This window comes from Lutjanus erythropterus, chromosome 10 (genome assembly GCF_056507025.1).
Source record: "Lutjanus erythropterus isolate fLutEry1 chromosome 10, fLutEry1.hap2, whole genome shotgun sequence".
Lineage (NCBI taxonomy): Eukaryota > Metazoa > Chordata > Actinopteri > Lutjaniformes > Lutjanidae > Lutjanus > Lutjanus erythropterus.
In genome coordinates, this window is record NC_139326.1 from 36,482,277 (window position 1) to 36,499,612 (window position 17,336).

Genomic DNA, 17,336 nt, shown 5'->3' on the forward strand with positions numbered 1-17,336 from the left:
TGTCAGACCAGATACAGCACTGACAAGCTGCCTGATGTGTGTGACAATGGCCCGAGTGTCCCACCTGAGCACTCAGGCCACAGGAGACACAGCTTGCACCTCCTGCTAAATGCATTTATTATCAGTGAATGAATTCATTATTAATGTATCCATTCAAGATAACTGAAGAGCTTTTATTATAATTCAATTTTTCGTTTGTTCTTCACCTTACATCTGTTGTCCTTTACTTGTTTTGTGCCTCTTACACTAACACCTCTCTAGGAATTTGATTTTGTGTTTGCAATCATTCTCCTTTCTGTCCAAACTCCCCATGGTGGAAAACTGTAAAACACACATAGCCCTCATTTAAATATGGCTCTCTCCACAGTGTTTGAACCTGCAGTAATTACGCAATTATTCTTAGTTGATCACCTGCAAAACAATACCAAACGCGCAGTATATGAGAATACACATGCAATTTAGTACTCTATTTGAGATCTTAGGAAATCACCCAAAAATTGGGGATAGTTCACCCAAAAATGGCATGGAGCCATGCTCACTTATGCATGCACACTGTCTCCATGGGGTGTGTGTGGCGTGATGCAATGTGTGCACAAGTGATCAGCATGTTGGGGCTTAGTAGACTTGGATTACACTTGGAATTTCTGGGGGTTGTTTTTTTATTTTTGAAAACTGGTCACCATTTCCTTACAGTGTTTGTGACACCGCAGCCCTGTTTTTCCTGTGAAAGTCCAGCGGTGTTTTGAAGACGAAAAAACTAAACCTGACCTTCAATCCGCATGAGGGTGAGTAGATAATGACTGAATTTTCATTGTTGGGTGAACTCACAGCCTCAGGGAAGAAGCAAGTCTGGCGGTATATCAGCAGATACTTCTGTATCTCTTGCCAGACGGCAGCAGGGTGAACAAGCCGTGGCTTGGGTGGGCCTCATGTCTTAGTATCCTCCTTTCTCCTTGATTTGGGTTCTACTGAGAGCTTTTCTTCATTTATCCACCGGAAATATCTGTCTACACGAAGCTGAGCCGTTTATTATTTTCCACAGTTGTGTAAGATCATGGAATAGTCCAAGTTAGTGAGGAGGCCCATGAGACACTCATGAATTAAGGCTGCTAATTTTAGCATAAAGATTTTTAGAAGGACATTATCAATTATCTTTCTTAACCATAAGTTTTGCCCACCCGAAGGTGGTCTGTATGCAAATACTACACACACAGCATGGATGTATAAAGACAAGTGTGGAGAGTATTAAAGCAAACAAGCGTATAATTGGGGGAGAATCACACATCTATGTTTTCCTTAACAAACAGAACAAATTGAAAACAAATAGGAACTAAAAGTAGACCAAGACAAAACAAACAAACAAAAAAAAATCTGTTTCTGGTTGAAGAAGAAAAGAGCTCACCAGACCTCTGCAGCCCGCTGCTCATCTCTGTTTGAGGCTCATGGCTCGAGGCTACATCAGCCGATACAAGCAAAATACACCTGAATCTCTGATCAAATGGTTGAGGTTCAAATTGCATTGTGGGTAATGTGTTTTAACAAGACAGAAGAGCACGTGGGATAACGAAGATGATGCCTGTCTCTTCTTGTGCATTGATTTTGATCATTTTTTTAAAAAAAACTCTTGTGTACCGAACAGTGTTAAAAGAATTAAAAGCTCAATCAATATAACTTCAGATTGAATTAGCATCAATATAATAGGTTGCACTGATTTAGCATTATACACAATATAACATTATACTGATATTGCATTATATTAAGATGTTTAATGCATTCAGTGCACACTTAAAAAGCATGACACTAATGTCCCTCATTCTTGCTTTTGTTAGCTAAATATGTGCAAATTGAATACAGATACGACAGATTTGACCAAGTTTCTGACAAAAAGGCCAGAAAATAACCCACAATACCTACGTCAGAGCATAACCACATGGGTAATCAATGCCTGAAAATAAAAATGCAAAAAAAAGTTACTCAGTCTAACACAACTTGGCAGGTGTCATCAAGACAAACCTTGAAATAAATAAGATGTAGTTTGTTCTCTTAAATGAGCTCATGTTACATTCAGTTAATTTGTGCATTCAAATTAAATATCTGAAAGCAAGAATGACTAATTTATGCACATAAATTAGTTCTTCACTTTTCACAATTCACTCTTTACAATTACAATTATGACATTAAATATAATTTCTAAGTTTCACTTTTGAAACTAAGTATGAAAAATTAAGAATATATTGTACCACGAGAAGCAAAGCTGAAATGAATTATTAAAGCAAATATATTACAGGTTTCACCTTGAGAAAAGTTGATCTAGAGGAGAATACATATTTGTAACTACAGAATGCCTGAGAGTTTTGAATAGTCACCTGGTGCTTTTACTTAAATAAGACATTTCCACCACAATTTGGTGCAGAGAAAACACAAAGCTGGTGCAGAAAACTTTACCAGAATGCAGGAAATTAAATTGTGCTTAATGGTCAATATTTCCTGGACCGTCCATCAAACACAATTCTCCTCTCATGTTGAGACAAAGTCTATGCCAGGGATACTCAGCTTGCTTTGTCCAGGGGCCACTTATGCAAAATGACAGAAGTCCAGGGACCAGTTAATAATAATAAAAAAACACATTAATAATAATGTTTCTTTGTCAGATACAATTAATGAACATCAAAAGGCCATAATTTATTTTTCTTTCTTCTTAAACACAGTGGTTTAGGATTAACATGAGGTGACAAAATAATGGCAAATTAATCTGTTTTTCAATGAGGTGCCTGTTTTCAATGTCAGCCTTTAGACGTTTGCTGTTGTTACTCATCTTTGCCAATCTGCAGCAACAGACACAGAACCACTTCCTAACTACTTCCTGCTCCACACTCCTTCATGCTTCCTTGTGTGGAGTGACCTAAACACCACATAACAACGCTGGACATATTCTTCACTCAAATAATCCACTCCATGTGAATTAGATGATGGAAAATTAATTTAAGGATAGCTTCAAAATAACTAGGGTTTAGACAAGTTGAGATCTTTCAACTGTACATTTATTTCCAAAAGGCTGCATATACATTTGCAAATTCTACTGTACAGAAAACATCCAAAATGTCCATAATTATAGATACAATATACCACAAAGCTGCCCTGGCATTACCAAACATAGATGTTCAGCACTAGAAAAGCTCTGCAGCCTATTCAATATTATAATCTTAAATACTTTGTCAACTAATACCTTTAAATGTATGTCAGTATGATTAATTGTTCTTTTTTTTTCATCCCCATCTGTACTTTACAACATTCACCATTTACAGTAGTTAAACAAGGCACAAGAATAGTGATATGAAGCCGAAGGCCATGCGTGAAGCAAAGAAGAGCATGAGACCGAACAACTGAGGTGACAGAAAATCATGGACTCAACAGTGAGCTTTTAATCTCATGAAACAGGGTTAGTCTTACACCAAAGCATTATACACAGTGAGAATACGTTTGTGTGTGTGTGTATGTGTGTGTGTTTGTGTGTGTGTGTGTGTGTGTGTGTGTCTGAGCTCAAAGAACAGAATTCCAACACGTCGATGAGATACAGTAGACAGAGCCGAAACACATCCAGGATGGCGGTGAATGCTGAGTGTGATGGGGTGTGCCGCACAGACAGGTTTTGCTCTCGATGCAACAGAAGCCACCGCTAAGCGTTACAAAAGCACACATTTTTCCATTTTTGACATTCTTTGCTTGCAGGAATGACAAGGAGAATCCAGATAGTCACAATTAAGGATCAATCAACAATCATAGGAAAAACAATCGAGGAAAAAAAAAAGATTACCTTTCACTGTCTTCACTTACCAGCTTAAATTACAGAAAAGATGAATATAATTTTGATCAGGAATGCATAGAGATGATGCAGTGAAATAAGTAGGATGAAACCATTCACATAGGTCAGGTCAGAAATACTGTAAATACTGATGTGTTCAAAGTCACCAAATCATTCCTTACAAACCACTGAGGGACATATTCAAAATACATTTAGCTCTCTTATCTTAAAAATAGCCAACAGAGCGAAAATGAAGAATTGAAGCGTTGGGTTTACGGACAAAAATGAAAACTGTGGGTTGAGTTTATTTAGCCAACAGCGAGGATTTTACCAATCTTTATCCAGGTTAATTGTGTAAATCAATTATGTAAGTCAGTCATGGTTGGAGGTAGCAATTCAGAGAGTGAGAAATGGTTCCTGACTTTGTTAACGTCTCCAATAATGAGCCAAAAAAATCCCAGAATGTCAGTCTCACTGCTTTTGACTCTTATCAGTCCCTCCAGGATTTCTCAGGCTGTCTGATTTTACAGCAGCTTTTCAAACAAATTTTATTACACCGCATTGTCAAATGCTTGATTCTGATTGGTCAGTTACAGCATTCTAAGGTTTGTTATTTCTGTATAGTAGACCGCTGCTATTAATAACAGACTGTTGCTATGGACACCATTCTGATTGACTCTGGCAGATCACGTCCTGTCATATCAATCTGCAGAAAGACGTCTACACCCTGCACCAAGAAACTGTTTTCTGTTGCTCCGTCAGGAAAAAAAAGGAATATTTTTCCAATATCAATTTTAATGTATTTGGAGAGAATGAAACTTTGTGTTCATGGTAAATAGCTGACCAGTCCCCAGTAAAGAAAAGAAGAGGAGAGGAAAACAAGGCAGAGAAAGAAAGAGAGGTGAAAATACACAAGGAGCTGAACAACAAGGAAACTGACAAAACTGAAGAAGACAGACATGAAGTAAATACTAAATGAAACACAGTCTGGGCCATGACTGTGAAATGTTCAGTTTAATGTGAATTATAATGCTAAGTAGGGTCATCTTCACTACGGAACGTATTGTTTTTTCAAGTGGAAGCAATGAAACATTTTCTAAATCAATAAAATCATATTTAAATCAACATTTTATGTCAAACTTTTGATTTCTTTAGTAAGTAGCCGTGTAATAAGTGGGATAATGTAAAGTGAGCGGGTGGGGGGGTTGATTCCTCTATAGTGACCCGCTCACTCTACATTATCCTTTATGTGATGCATGTTACAATCTTTTTAAGTGTTTGTTGCAATGAAATTGCAGGAACAAGTGGAGAATTTTTTTTTTTTTTTTTTTTTAAATAATTAAAAATCAAAAGCAAGTGAGAATAAAACCACACTGTATTCTGTGTTCTTAGTAACCTTACATAAAAAAAAATCTGTTTTATTAGTAAATAAAGAAATGAACCAATCTTCTTGGAGCTCAAACTAAGTGAAACCAGCACAAAATGATAAAATATAAAAGTGCACAGAGCACTGATATATATATAATACCAATGACAAACCATGTGTTCTTTTCAGTACCCGAGACAAAATAAAGAATAAAACAAAATTACAAAAAGACGAGAGACGTACGTGTGACGTTTGCACAGGGAGTGCTAAGATTGGTGGAGCTTGTGGGAAGCTACAATGATTGGTCAAATTTGTGGAAAACTTGTGGCGGTTTGACAAAATGTCAAGGTCATGCAGAATTCACGGGGATTGGCTGAATTTGCGTTAACCGTTGTGATCGCAACATCGCAACTTCCTGGAGGGACTGGATTATGGTGCATTCCATTTGAACTGGGATGTCAGAATTTCCATGCTCCCAGTTGGAAATTTCAACTTGAACAGTGTTGGTCAATTTATTTAAACTGAGTTATTAGTTACAATTTCTAGTTACTTCTCCCTAAAAGTAATTGAATTACTTTACCGATTACTGCATGACGAAGGTAATTAGTTATTAGGGAAAGTAAATTTTGCATTACTTTTAAATGTCTGCTTTAATTCTTCTGTCACACATTACTTTTGTGACAACAATCAAATTTTTATTTATCACTGCACCCATTATCACTAATTCTTCATAGAATTTCCCCTCCAGGAGATCAATAAAGGAGCATCTTATCTTGTTTTAATAGGAGTTATTAATACTCCTGACCGCCAGAGGGCACCGATGACTAGTGTCTACCTGTAAGCTACACTTTTATTGGCTGTTAAGACAGAAGACTTTTGTAGAAGAGGACCCACAGGAAGCTGGATATGTTAACCAACCGAGAGATCAGAAATGAAGGATCTCGCCAACCCTGAACTCAAAATCCAAGATGGCTGCTGCACGTATCAACGGTACATGAAAGCTGTAGTAACATATTGTTCATTAGCACTTCTGTCCTTTGTGTCTCATTAAATCAGTCATACACAGTATTGTCCAACTTCTATCTGTGCATATGCTGCTATGGCGTTTGCATGCACAAAATAGTGCATCTGCATTCCAAAAGAGCAAGCACAACTAAGGTTTTCCTGTAGACATCTATCTTGGTTTTACCATATGTTGTACTGGAACACCAAGGTAAATAGAGTGCAGCATCAGCGCTGAGATCAGAGACACTCTGGGATTTTTGGGCAAAAGAGATGCAGAGCTGGGAAAAAAACAAAACTCGACTCGACTGGGTGTTACAACAATATCAAGTATGTGCAAGAATGTGGATCAAAGCCAGTGCTTTCATGTCTACCACATTACTCATACTGTATGTTTGCACACGGTTCCAGGTACTGTGATTAAAGAGCTTACTTCCTGAATCGAACCGCTGTTGAGATTGTGAAACGGCAAGACTCAAACCACAGGGTTCACTGATGTTTACCATAAAAAGCCTCACATCGGGGACTCATGATGAGTGAATGAAGCTGTGTGAGTCATTACTGAACAAAAATATTTGTCTCATCTTTACTTAAGGAGAAGTAACGGTGAATATGATGCCACTTCTTCTGGTCTATTTGTTTTAACAGTGGGTTACAATGGTCACAGATGAGACTAACCATGTAGCAAACATGCTAACACTTCAGACAAAGGTGCAGATATGTGATTTGACAGCAGGAGGCAAAAGACGGACATTTCTGACTTTTATGTCAGATTTTCCAGAGTTCCAGGACATTGTTTATGGAAAGATACGCCGCTGTTAATTTTTGTCAGTGTGATTTTTCAGTGCTGCGAGGAGCATAAATGACATTCCGGGATGGACGCAGAAAGCGTGGGGGATCTGGGAGCCTGGGGAGGGAAACAACACTATTTGCATGGCAACATACCATTAGGAGTAAGTGAGGGAATATGTTCTTGCATAATATGGGTGGCCTTATTTACCCAGAGTGCATTTCTCTGGCAGACTGAAGGCAGAGGAGCATTATGATCTGAGGTACAGAATGCTGAATGTTGTTTCTGAAAACATTTCATCTAAATGTGAAGTATTTGTAATTATGTGTATTGAAACCTGTACCGAATCATTTCTTCAGTTAATTCAGTTATATAAATTCTCACCTCAGTGACAATGAGAGTCTGTTTACACCTGGTATTAATGTGCATCTTGGAGGATCCAGTTGCTCATTCAGAGGTCTGGGATGTGTCATGTGACATCCTGTGATTTCCATTCCATCACTGTAATAGAAATGACAAGTTTGGGATCTCTGACCTGCCAAGATAAGCAGTAACTGCAATAATCCCCATCCTCCCTTAAAAAAATGTGCAATTTTGTGAGTTGTTGAGTGAGGAGAAACTTTACAAACTTTGTGAAACTCTGTCTATGACTAATTCTTAATTAATAAGACCCTTGTGTGAATTCGGCAAATGTAATACTTTAAATTGTTTATTTCTTTGTGTAAAAAACATTGTGTTTGCTTGTTCTGGTGTGTTTGTGACCACTGTTGGGCAGCTGCATTTGGTCTTTGCAAACTAAAATGAAGTACATGTTTATTTATATATATAGCAGGGAAGTGAAATGGCTATGGCCAATTCTTAATCATCAGTACCCTCTTGTAAATTTGGAACTGAATTCAACACATTCAGTTGTTTATTTCTATGTAAAAACCAGTGTACATCTAGACCGCATCATCATGACAACATCATGTCAGCGTCATGCTTGCATAACAATCTACATTTCCAATGCCTTTTACTAGGCATCAGCCTTGCATTTATACGTATATTGTTGAAAAATTAGACTTGAAGGCTAAATACAATGCTTCAGGTCAGATTTACAGCCATCACATGCAGGTGGGCAGACAGCTGCAAGTGAAAAACGCAACTGAGTTGCTTGCGGTCGAGAACGGGGGTTACATACCAACATTTTGGTGTTTGAACGCACTTTTTTAAATTATATCTGAACTGACACATGCCAATCCAAATTTTGTGAGTTGTAGAGGAGAAACTTTATCAACTTTGTGTAACACTGTCTACAATACATTCTTGTAAATTGTAGGTTATATCTTACAAGAACAAATTTAGCAAACGGATATGACGAAGCTAGGTGTTTGTTTGCATATAGAGTGGAAAAGTGAGAATCAATTACAAGTGGTCACTTGAGACGCATTGTAATAAGAAGTACTTATGGGTTGATTCCACCAAAAATTATTCTGTTGCGTTACAGGTGTGCAGCATCTGCCACAGCTGATTGCTGCCATTCTACAAAATGCTTGTGCAGAAGCGCCACTATGCATTCCAGAAGTGTCTCTCTATACATGCCAAGTCTAATTTGGCGGATGTCTCGTCAATCTGCGCAGAGCAGACAGAGGAGGCAGGAAGTCAGAAATGGAAATGGCATAGGCACAAAAAGCAAGGAAAGAGGACTAAATTAGCGAAATCGGAGCAAGTAAACAGGTAAGTCATGTACTGTGCTTCTGAAATGCTGCCAATGTGATCTGCACCTGTTTGGAGGAAGGATGAACATGGACAGTGGAATCAACAGGTTAGCGCCGTCCATTTGGGATCATATCACTGAAGACGCATGATAACACCAGGTGTAAACAGGCTGCGAATGTCCACAAAACTCTGACTAAAGCTCTGATGTTCAGTTGGGTGCGGTAACATAATCAGTAATTGCGTTAAGGTTAAAAGTTTAATGGCGTTCTTAAACTACAATTGATTTACTTTAAATCTTGCTGGCTTCTTCCTTTATGATGATTTGAAAAAAGAAGGTCATACAGTATTACCAGCGTTATAATATGCCAACTTTTCATTTACCATCACCTCAGTGGCTGACACCAAATATTTTTGGCTATTTTGATTTCAAGCCTCAAATTCCAGAACACCCTGACCCTCATCGTCCTCTCAGTGTGTATTTGGTGGTGATTTGAGCAGATATGTGACTGCATATTGTATTTCTGACTCTGACCACCATTTGTCTTCCTCTTTTTGTTTGTTGTACATTATGCAAACCCAGAGTCCATGTGCACATGACCTCTGTGGCCATGAAATGTCAATGTGTGTCTGCGTGTGTGTTCGGGGTGAGGAGGAGTTGGCGGCGGGGGCAGTCGGGTGTGTCAGGGCCTGATATGAGCTCTATGTGATGGGTGTTAATAGTTGGAATTGGGTGATAAGATGTGGCGATACGCTCCCCGCAGTGCCAGGAAATGATGTTTTACAGCTTCCTGCCTCTCAATCTCTGGGTGGAGGAAACTGTAATGAACTGTAATGCCACGGTTAGAAATCTCACTCTGCCACATTACACCACAACCAGGGCTTTTTTCCTGTGTAACACACGCTGAGTCACTCTCTGACTGCGCTGTCCGACCTTCAAGGTTAGACTGGGGCTGATATTGTTTTGTTTTTTTAAACACTTTGACACTTTGTTTGAAGGAATGTACATAAGATTGACATAACACTGTCAAAACCATGTCATGACACCTGACATAAGCATGAAGTCTTTGTGAATGTATGACGGTTGTCATTAAGCCAATTATGTCATGCTTGGTGCAAAGTTGACTTTGTTTGAGATGTCTGTTATGACATCTTGACATTAACTGAGCTAATATCATTTATGTTTTGACAACCTGACATTAACCAAGCTAATAACGTCCTTGTTATAAAAACCTCAAAATGACTACTTGACATTAACATAGCTATTATTGTCTTTATTTTGACAATCTGACATGATCCAAGCTAATAAGGTCTTTGTTATAACAACCTGACTTTAGACAAGCAAATATTGTCTTTGTTATAACAAGTTTGCATTAACCATGCTAATATTGTCTTTATTATGACAACTTATGCTAAGATTGTCATTGTTGTGGCAACTTGACATTAACCAAGCTGATAATGTCTTGTTGTCATAATGTCATAAGCTATCATAACAAGGACAGTATTAGCTTAGGTAATGTCAAGTTGCAACAAATACATCATTGGCTTGGTGAATGTCAAGTTGTTATAACAAAGACAATATTAACTCATTCATGTTAAGTTGTAACAATGACATTATTAGCATGCTTAATGTCAAGTTGTCATAACAACATCTCAAACAATATCAACTTTGCATTAAAAATGGCATATAATTAACCAAATTACACTTAATTCATAAAGAACCTCTGTGTTCATGACAGGTGTGAGAACATGGTTATAACAGTATAATGACAGTTTTATGCACACCCCTTCAAATAAAGTGTTACCAAACAGTTTCATGTATAAATGATCATACAACACTGGCTGTCTGTCAGAAACTTCCAACAGACTAGATTTTTTGATTTTTTTTTTTTTAAGAGATGAACATGAGTGAATCTCAAGATACTTGGCTTTGAAAGTTCACAAACACAACATTTAAGCAATCAGCAGCTTCCTTTGAAAAATATAATATCGGACGTCAAAAAAGTAGCTTCTAAGTCCTCACTCATTCGTTGACACAGGGATATGGTGTGGGGGGAAAAAAGATCAGGTGTTTCTGAAATGACGCCACAGGTGTATTAACCTTATTTGCATAGAAGAAGCTCTATGCAAATATGTCCAGCTGCCATGTTGACCACTGGGGACAGTAGGGGGGAGATGGCAGGGACGGTCTTGAGAAAAAAAAAAAGAAAAAGAAAAAAAGGAGCTCCCGTCTCTGCCAACGCAAATTCAGAAAATAATGAGCACAAAAGTTCAGGAAACACCACCTCCCCTCCTCCTTCCTCACTCACCCTTTGAGCTGGAAAATGACGCTTTTAGGTTTAAAATAAGGAAGAAATAAATTAAAGATTAACTTAAATAGAGTGGAAAGGCAGAAAAAGATTTACAATCCATCCCAGGATAGATTCTTAAAAGAAGAAGGGTAGATCCACAGCAGGTACCGGCTCACCTCGACCTGTTGTGATTGGTCGGCATGTCGGCATCTCGCGCCGTCTACTCACAGACAACCTGATGACCTTCTCGCGCACCGCCACAGTGTGTTGTCCGTCACTGGCTGTGCGTGTGCACAGATATACGCCTTAGTTTGTCAGTTTTTCGCTCACTGTCTCTCTCAGCCTGTGTATTCAGGAGCAGAGTCCTCTGTCTTCTGGTTTTTTGTGAGCGTGCCCGTTCCGCACAGGCTGCCCGCCTGTATGTGATTGAAGTCAGACTCCGGCTCATCCTGGTCCTTGGGGGAGCTTTTCGAGTGGATCTTGCCAATCTCCTCGAGGGCGCTGGCTAGAGAGTCAAGGTCAGCAGTGTCCTGGTGGCGAGCCTCCCACAGGCTCAGTATGACCGCCGACGGACTCTGCTGCTTTGCAAAATAACCCAGGTTTCTGCAGAGGAGCAGACAAAGCTGGATTAATGAATGACACAGGGAGAGGTCACACAGGGACATGGGACAGGAAGAACGTCTCACAAAGGGACTGTATCATTGTAGAATATGAATGCATTTATGCAATTATCTTGTAAAAGACATGTGCCAATAAATAATTTAATAATTCTCAATAATCTCAATAAATTCTTGTTAATTTAAATGGTTTTAATTTCCTTTGAGTGAATGTGATTTGCACACATTTTGCACAGAAACTGAGGCCAGTAGTTAAAGTGTGGACCTTCAAGCATGACATTCATGTTATTCTACATTTTTCTTTTGGTAAGAATTTTTCCATATGATCAACTACATAAGAATTTCCCAATCGTAAATATTGATGCTTTATTTATTTTTTATTTAGATCTTCTTTTCAAGTTTTCTGGTTTAGATATTTATGTTTAAAAGACTAATTTACTCTTGAAAGTGGTCACGTTTGCACTTTTCTCATTAAGTATAAGTATGAATCAAGTCAACATTTTCTGTTGTTTATAAGCAAATTATTTTCTGTATATGTAAGTTTTTTTTTAGTTTTATTAAATACCTAAACATGTCTCAGTTACAAATAGATATTCTTTTTATATATAAATACATAGCATTATAAATATTTTGTTATGATTAATTGTATGTCTCATACTATGATTTACTCATGAAAGTGGTTTGCTTTTTTTTTTTGCACATTATCTATGTTCTTTGCATGTAAAGTGTGTGTCTCATATATGTGATGTCTAACATGTATTGTAAGGTGTTTATATATAATACTTGCAAGGGTTTAGTTTGACTAGAGGTTGCCCAAATCATGTAAGTTTCATATTACACATGTCTACACAGGATATTCTATGTGGTTTAATTCACATATATATTAAATTTAATCGTCCAGATTATATAAATTTCATATTTCACTAATTTACTAATAATCCTATATCTGGTTTGGCTGTCATAATTATTGTTTACAAGTTTCAGATAAAACATATAAAAATTTAGCAAAATTCATCTTGATATTTTTTTTATATATGGGTCCATCTGCCAATACTTGTCCTGGTTCTCACTGAAAATCTTGAAATCAGGTCATAAATACATGCTTTCATGTAAAAAAGCAGCCATTACTCAAATACAGGAAATAGTGCATTTTAGGGGGGACTGTTTTCAGCTGTGGATTAATTCGCATTTGGTGCTCCTGACACACCATCCTGCTGCTGGAAATACTCACTAGACTCTAGTGAGTATTTGTATTTTTAAATACTTAGAAATTAAAGAAGTTAAGAAATTCGGGAGCTCTCTGGCCAATTGGGGTTAAAATGGGCTTTGGCAGGTGGGTTGGGTTGGAAATTACAATACATTCAAAATATGTTCATAACTTGTATTCCCTTAGTTATGGAAACACATCCAGTCACTCAGAACATAATTTTATTCATTCTGCGGAGAGCAGACACGAGTTACCAACATCACCACCCACCTGCAGTTTACCCTGTAAACACTGTAGTGTTTTTGCAAATGTGTATTTTCACTGTAACAGAAACCTCTATGATTGCAAGATGTAACATCACTATTGTTTGGCTTTCTGTTGGCATGTGACTGATTGTGGGTACTCCTCTCTCTTCCTTCTTCTCTCTTTCTCCCTCCTCCTGTGTGCGTGTGGGGGTGTAAACTTTAAGCTGGCACACTGTTGTGGTTTGCTATAATTTACCAAGTTAGATAAAACCTCTTGTTTTTGTTATTTGAGTTGTCCATTTATTTTTTCTTCACTTTTAAGGCTGAGAATAGAAATGGAAAAACTATCTGCTTTCTAGTGCCCTATTACTATTATTATAGCTAATATTTTCAAAATCAATATTGCTGGAAAATATCAAACCAATCTGGCAACACTGGAACAACATTTACCAGGCTGTGAATTCACACACAATGCTTGACGGTAGGACACACTCATTGTTGGTTTTGATCTTTTCATTGGAAAAATACAGAACACCACCAGACTTAACCTTTAGCGGTTGATCCAGTCAGTGTGCAAGAACATGTGAGGGCCTCTTCCAAAAATATCTGTTGACTAAATGTGAGCATGTGCTGTGCATCATTTTATTTATTGATCTGTTCAATTATTTAAGGATTGTTGGTATTTTTTTCATGGGAGAAATAATAAGCCAAGAAGCAGCTCTCTGATTCAGCCTGGCCTGCATGGCGATGACTCCAGTATTACAGACTAACAGTAATAACAGGTGATATAATAATGTCTATTAGCTGCAATGATTAGTCAATTAATCAGTCTATCAAAAGAAAATTATTTGTTTACTATCTTTATAGCAGATGTATTGTTTCAGTCATTTTTCAAGCAAAAATATCAAGACTGGCTGGTTTCTGCATCCTCAATATGAAGATCTGTTGATTTTCTCTGTTATTTATGACAACAAATAAAGAGTCTTTGGAGGGTTGGAGGGTTTAAAGATGTCACTTTGGTGATTTTGGAAATTGTGATGAGTATTTTTCTCAATTTTTTGACATTTTATAGACTAAATTACTGATTCATTACTCATAAAAATAATCAGCAGATGAATTAATAATTTAAAAAAATGCCAAACAGTACAAAATGGTTCTATTATTAACAATTTTGTCCTATTGTTTCTACTGTGGAAGCTGTCCCTTAATTAGAATGGCAGGGACCGTGATGGGTGCCCTATAAATTACAGTGTTTTTACCACAAATGATGATTACATGCTCTAAATGGTTGTTTGTTTAATACAAAATATTTAGTGTCTGAGAGCTCAGAACAATTGTTTTCTATGTTTCGATTAAGTCTTAAGTGTCAAGTTTGTGTTCTAAGACCTTTAGTACAAAAAATGTTCCTCTAATTATATGTACTTAGAGAAAGCTCTGTATGAAGAAGAGTTATTCACATGTCTCAGAGCACTCAGATAATTTCTAATAAAACCCACCTGGGTCCTTGGGTCCCCTGCATTCCACTATTAGTAAATCTATTTATTATATCTGTCTGCTGCTGAAAATTAATTTAGCTCAAATTATCTTGGTGCAGTAAACAAAACCATCTGCTCCAACATGTAGGTAAAACAAAAAAGATGACCTTTTAAGACTATTAAAAATATAATCAGGAATAAATTACCATCACAAAAGATGAGTAATTACTGGCACACACAGTCTGGTTCGGATTTAATTCTCAGGTGCTGCCAGAATTAAAGAAAAGGGAGCTTGTTGCCATGCCAATAAAAAATGCCTTTAAGCATCAGGGTGCAGGTGGTGTTGGATCCAGTTGGGGGCAGTGTTTCACCACCGCTCCTCTGTGCTCCACATGAGAGGGGGTAAAAAAAAAAAAACATGAAGCAACATAAAAGGCTGCAGCCATTGGTCACATCAGGCTCAGTTCAAAGCCGCCCAACTTGGAGAGGAAAGCTTATCTGGATAATTTGGAATCCCAAAGGACTCTTAGATACCAGGCTCTCATGAATCATGCACTTAACAGGAGATTATAGCTGCCACAAGCTAAGACAACAACTGGATTGAGTAAATATTAGTAGTAGCACTGTCATCATAAATGCATGTTTTATTATTTATCAAAGGACAAACAAGTGATAAATAAGTAATCACACATACGTTAGGCTGACTGAGATTGACAGAAATGTAAAGAAATCATATAAAGGCAAACACAAAAGCACAACGCAAATTAGGAGCCACAGCATTCAACAGACAGCCAGGCTTGAGGAGTAATAGATAACAAGTAACAGGATTACGTAATTAGGACACAGAAAAGGTAACTGCATTCAAATACAGCTACAGAAAAAAAAAATATTATTAGATGACAGTTACATTCAGTAAAAATGGGGATTATTAAGCGCACACACACACACACACACACACACACACACACACACACACACACACACACACCAGTGTGCACACATTATAACACTTCTCACACCACTCTGGTCTTTGTGAAACCAGCTAATCTTACAGTCAATTCATTATCATGCTAGCTACACAAAACAATCATAGATGTTACCCACACAGACCAACCACTAATGTTACTCACACAGACCAACGAATAATGTTACCCACGCAGACCAACGAATGTTACCTATGCAGACCAACCACTAATGTTGCTTACACAGACCAACCGTTAATGTTACCTACCTAGACCAACCACTAATGTTACCCACACAGACCAACGAATAATGTTACCTACACAGACCAACCACTAATGTTACTTACACAGACCAACCACTAATGTTACTTACACAGACCAACGAATAATGTTACCTACACAGACCAACTGTTAATGTTACTTACACAGACCAACCGTTAATGTTACCTACCTAGACCAACCACTAATGTTACCCACACAGACCAACGAATAATGTTACCTACACAGACCAACCACTAATGTTACCCACACAGACCAACTGTTAATGTTACCTACACAGACCAACCACTAATGTTACCCACACAGACCAACAAATAATGTTACCTACACAGACCAACTGTTAATGTTACCTACACAGACCAACGAATAATGTTACCTACACAGACCAACTGTTAATGTTACCTACACAGACCAACCACTAATGTTACCCACACAGACCAACAAATAATGTTACCTACACAGACCAACTGTTAATGTTACCTACACAGACCAACCACTAATGTTACCCACACAGACCAACGAATAATGTTACCTACACAGACCAACCATTAATGTTACCCACACAGACCAACCACTAATGTTACCCACACAGACCAACGAATAATGTTACCTACACAGACCAACCACTAATGTTGCCCACACAGACTAACCACTAATGTTACCCACACAGACCAACAAATAATGTTACCTACACAGACCAACTGTTAATGTTACCTACACAGACCCACTGCTAAGGTTAACTACACAGACCAACAACTAATGTTGCCTACACAGACCATCCGCTAATGTTACCCACACAGACCAGCCACTAATGTTACCTACACAGACCAACCACTAATGTTACCTACACAGACCAACCACTAATGTTACCCACACAGACCAACCACTAATGTTACCTACACAGACCAACCACTAATGTTACCCACGCAGACCAACCACTAATGTTACCCACACAGACCAACCACTAATGTTACCTACACAGACCAACCACTAATGTTACCCACACAGACCAGCCACTAATGTTACCCACACAGACCAACCACTAAGGTTACCCAGCCAGACCAACCACTAATGTTACCCACACAGACCAGCCACTAATGTTACCCACACAGACCAACCACTAATGTTACCCACACAGACAAGCAGCTAACATTAGCAGCACAGACAATCATTAATATTAGCTACACAAAACAATCACAGACGTTAGCTACCTACACAGATCAACCGCTAACGTTACCGACACAGACCAAATGCTAACTCTTGTCAACCATTACCTCTATCTAAACATGCATTTGTGCATAACAAGAGCTGACTGGACAAGCAATTAATAAACCTATAATGAGCATAAAACATTATATTAAGCTAACTTGGTGAAATCAATATTGTGATACTTGGATTAGGTTACTGATTTTTTAACAGATACTCAGTAATTGTATCAGAATAGATTTTAAAGTAACCCTACCAACCCTGCAGACAGCACAGTTAAATAATCAGCTCCGTCTCCTGCTGCTGAGAATAAAAACTACCTGCCGGCACGCTGCACTGAAAGCCTCATTCATGAGATTAACAACACTCGCAGTATTGTTATCATTCTCCTCAGCGTGT

At 37.9% G+C, this 17,336-nt stretch overlaps 1 protein-coding gene across 1 annotated transcript in view; it reads right to left on the reverse strand.

Moving 5' to 3' along the window:
* Positions 1-10,409: 10,409 nt before the first annotated feature.
* The window catches only part of unc5db (unc-5 netrin receptor Db), a 200,444-nt gene continuing 193,517 nt past the window's right edge, over positions 10,410-17,336 (reverse strand). Inside the window, exon 16 of the mRNA XM_084729244.1 lies at positions 10,410-11,549. Within this exon, the coding sequence (XP_084585370.1) occupies positions 11,285-11,549 (265 nt within the window). The 3' untranslated portion in view covers positions 10,410-11,284. The remainder of the gene's footprint in view (positions 11,550-17,336) is intronic.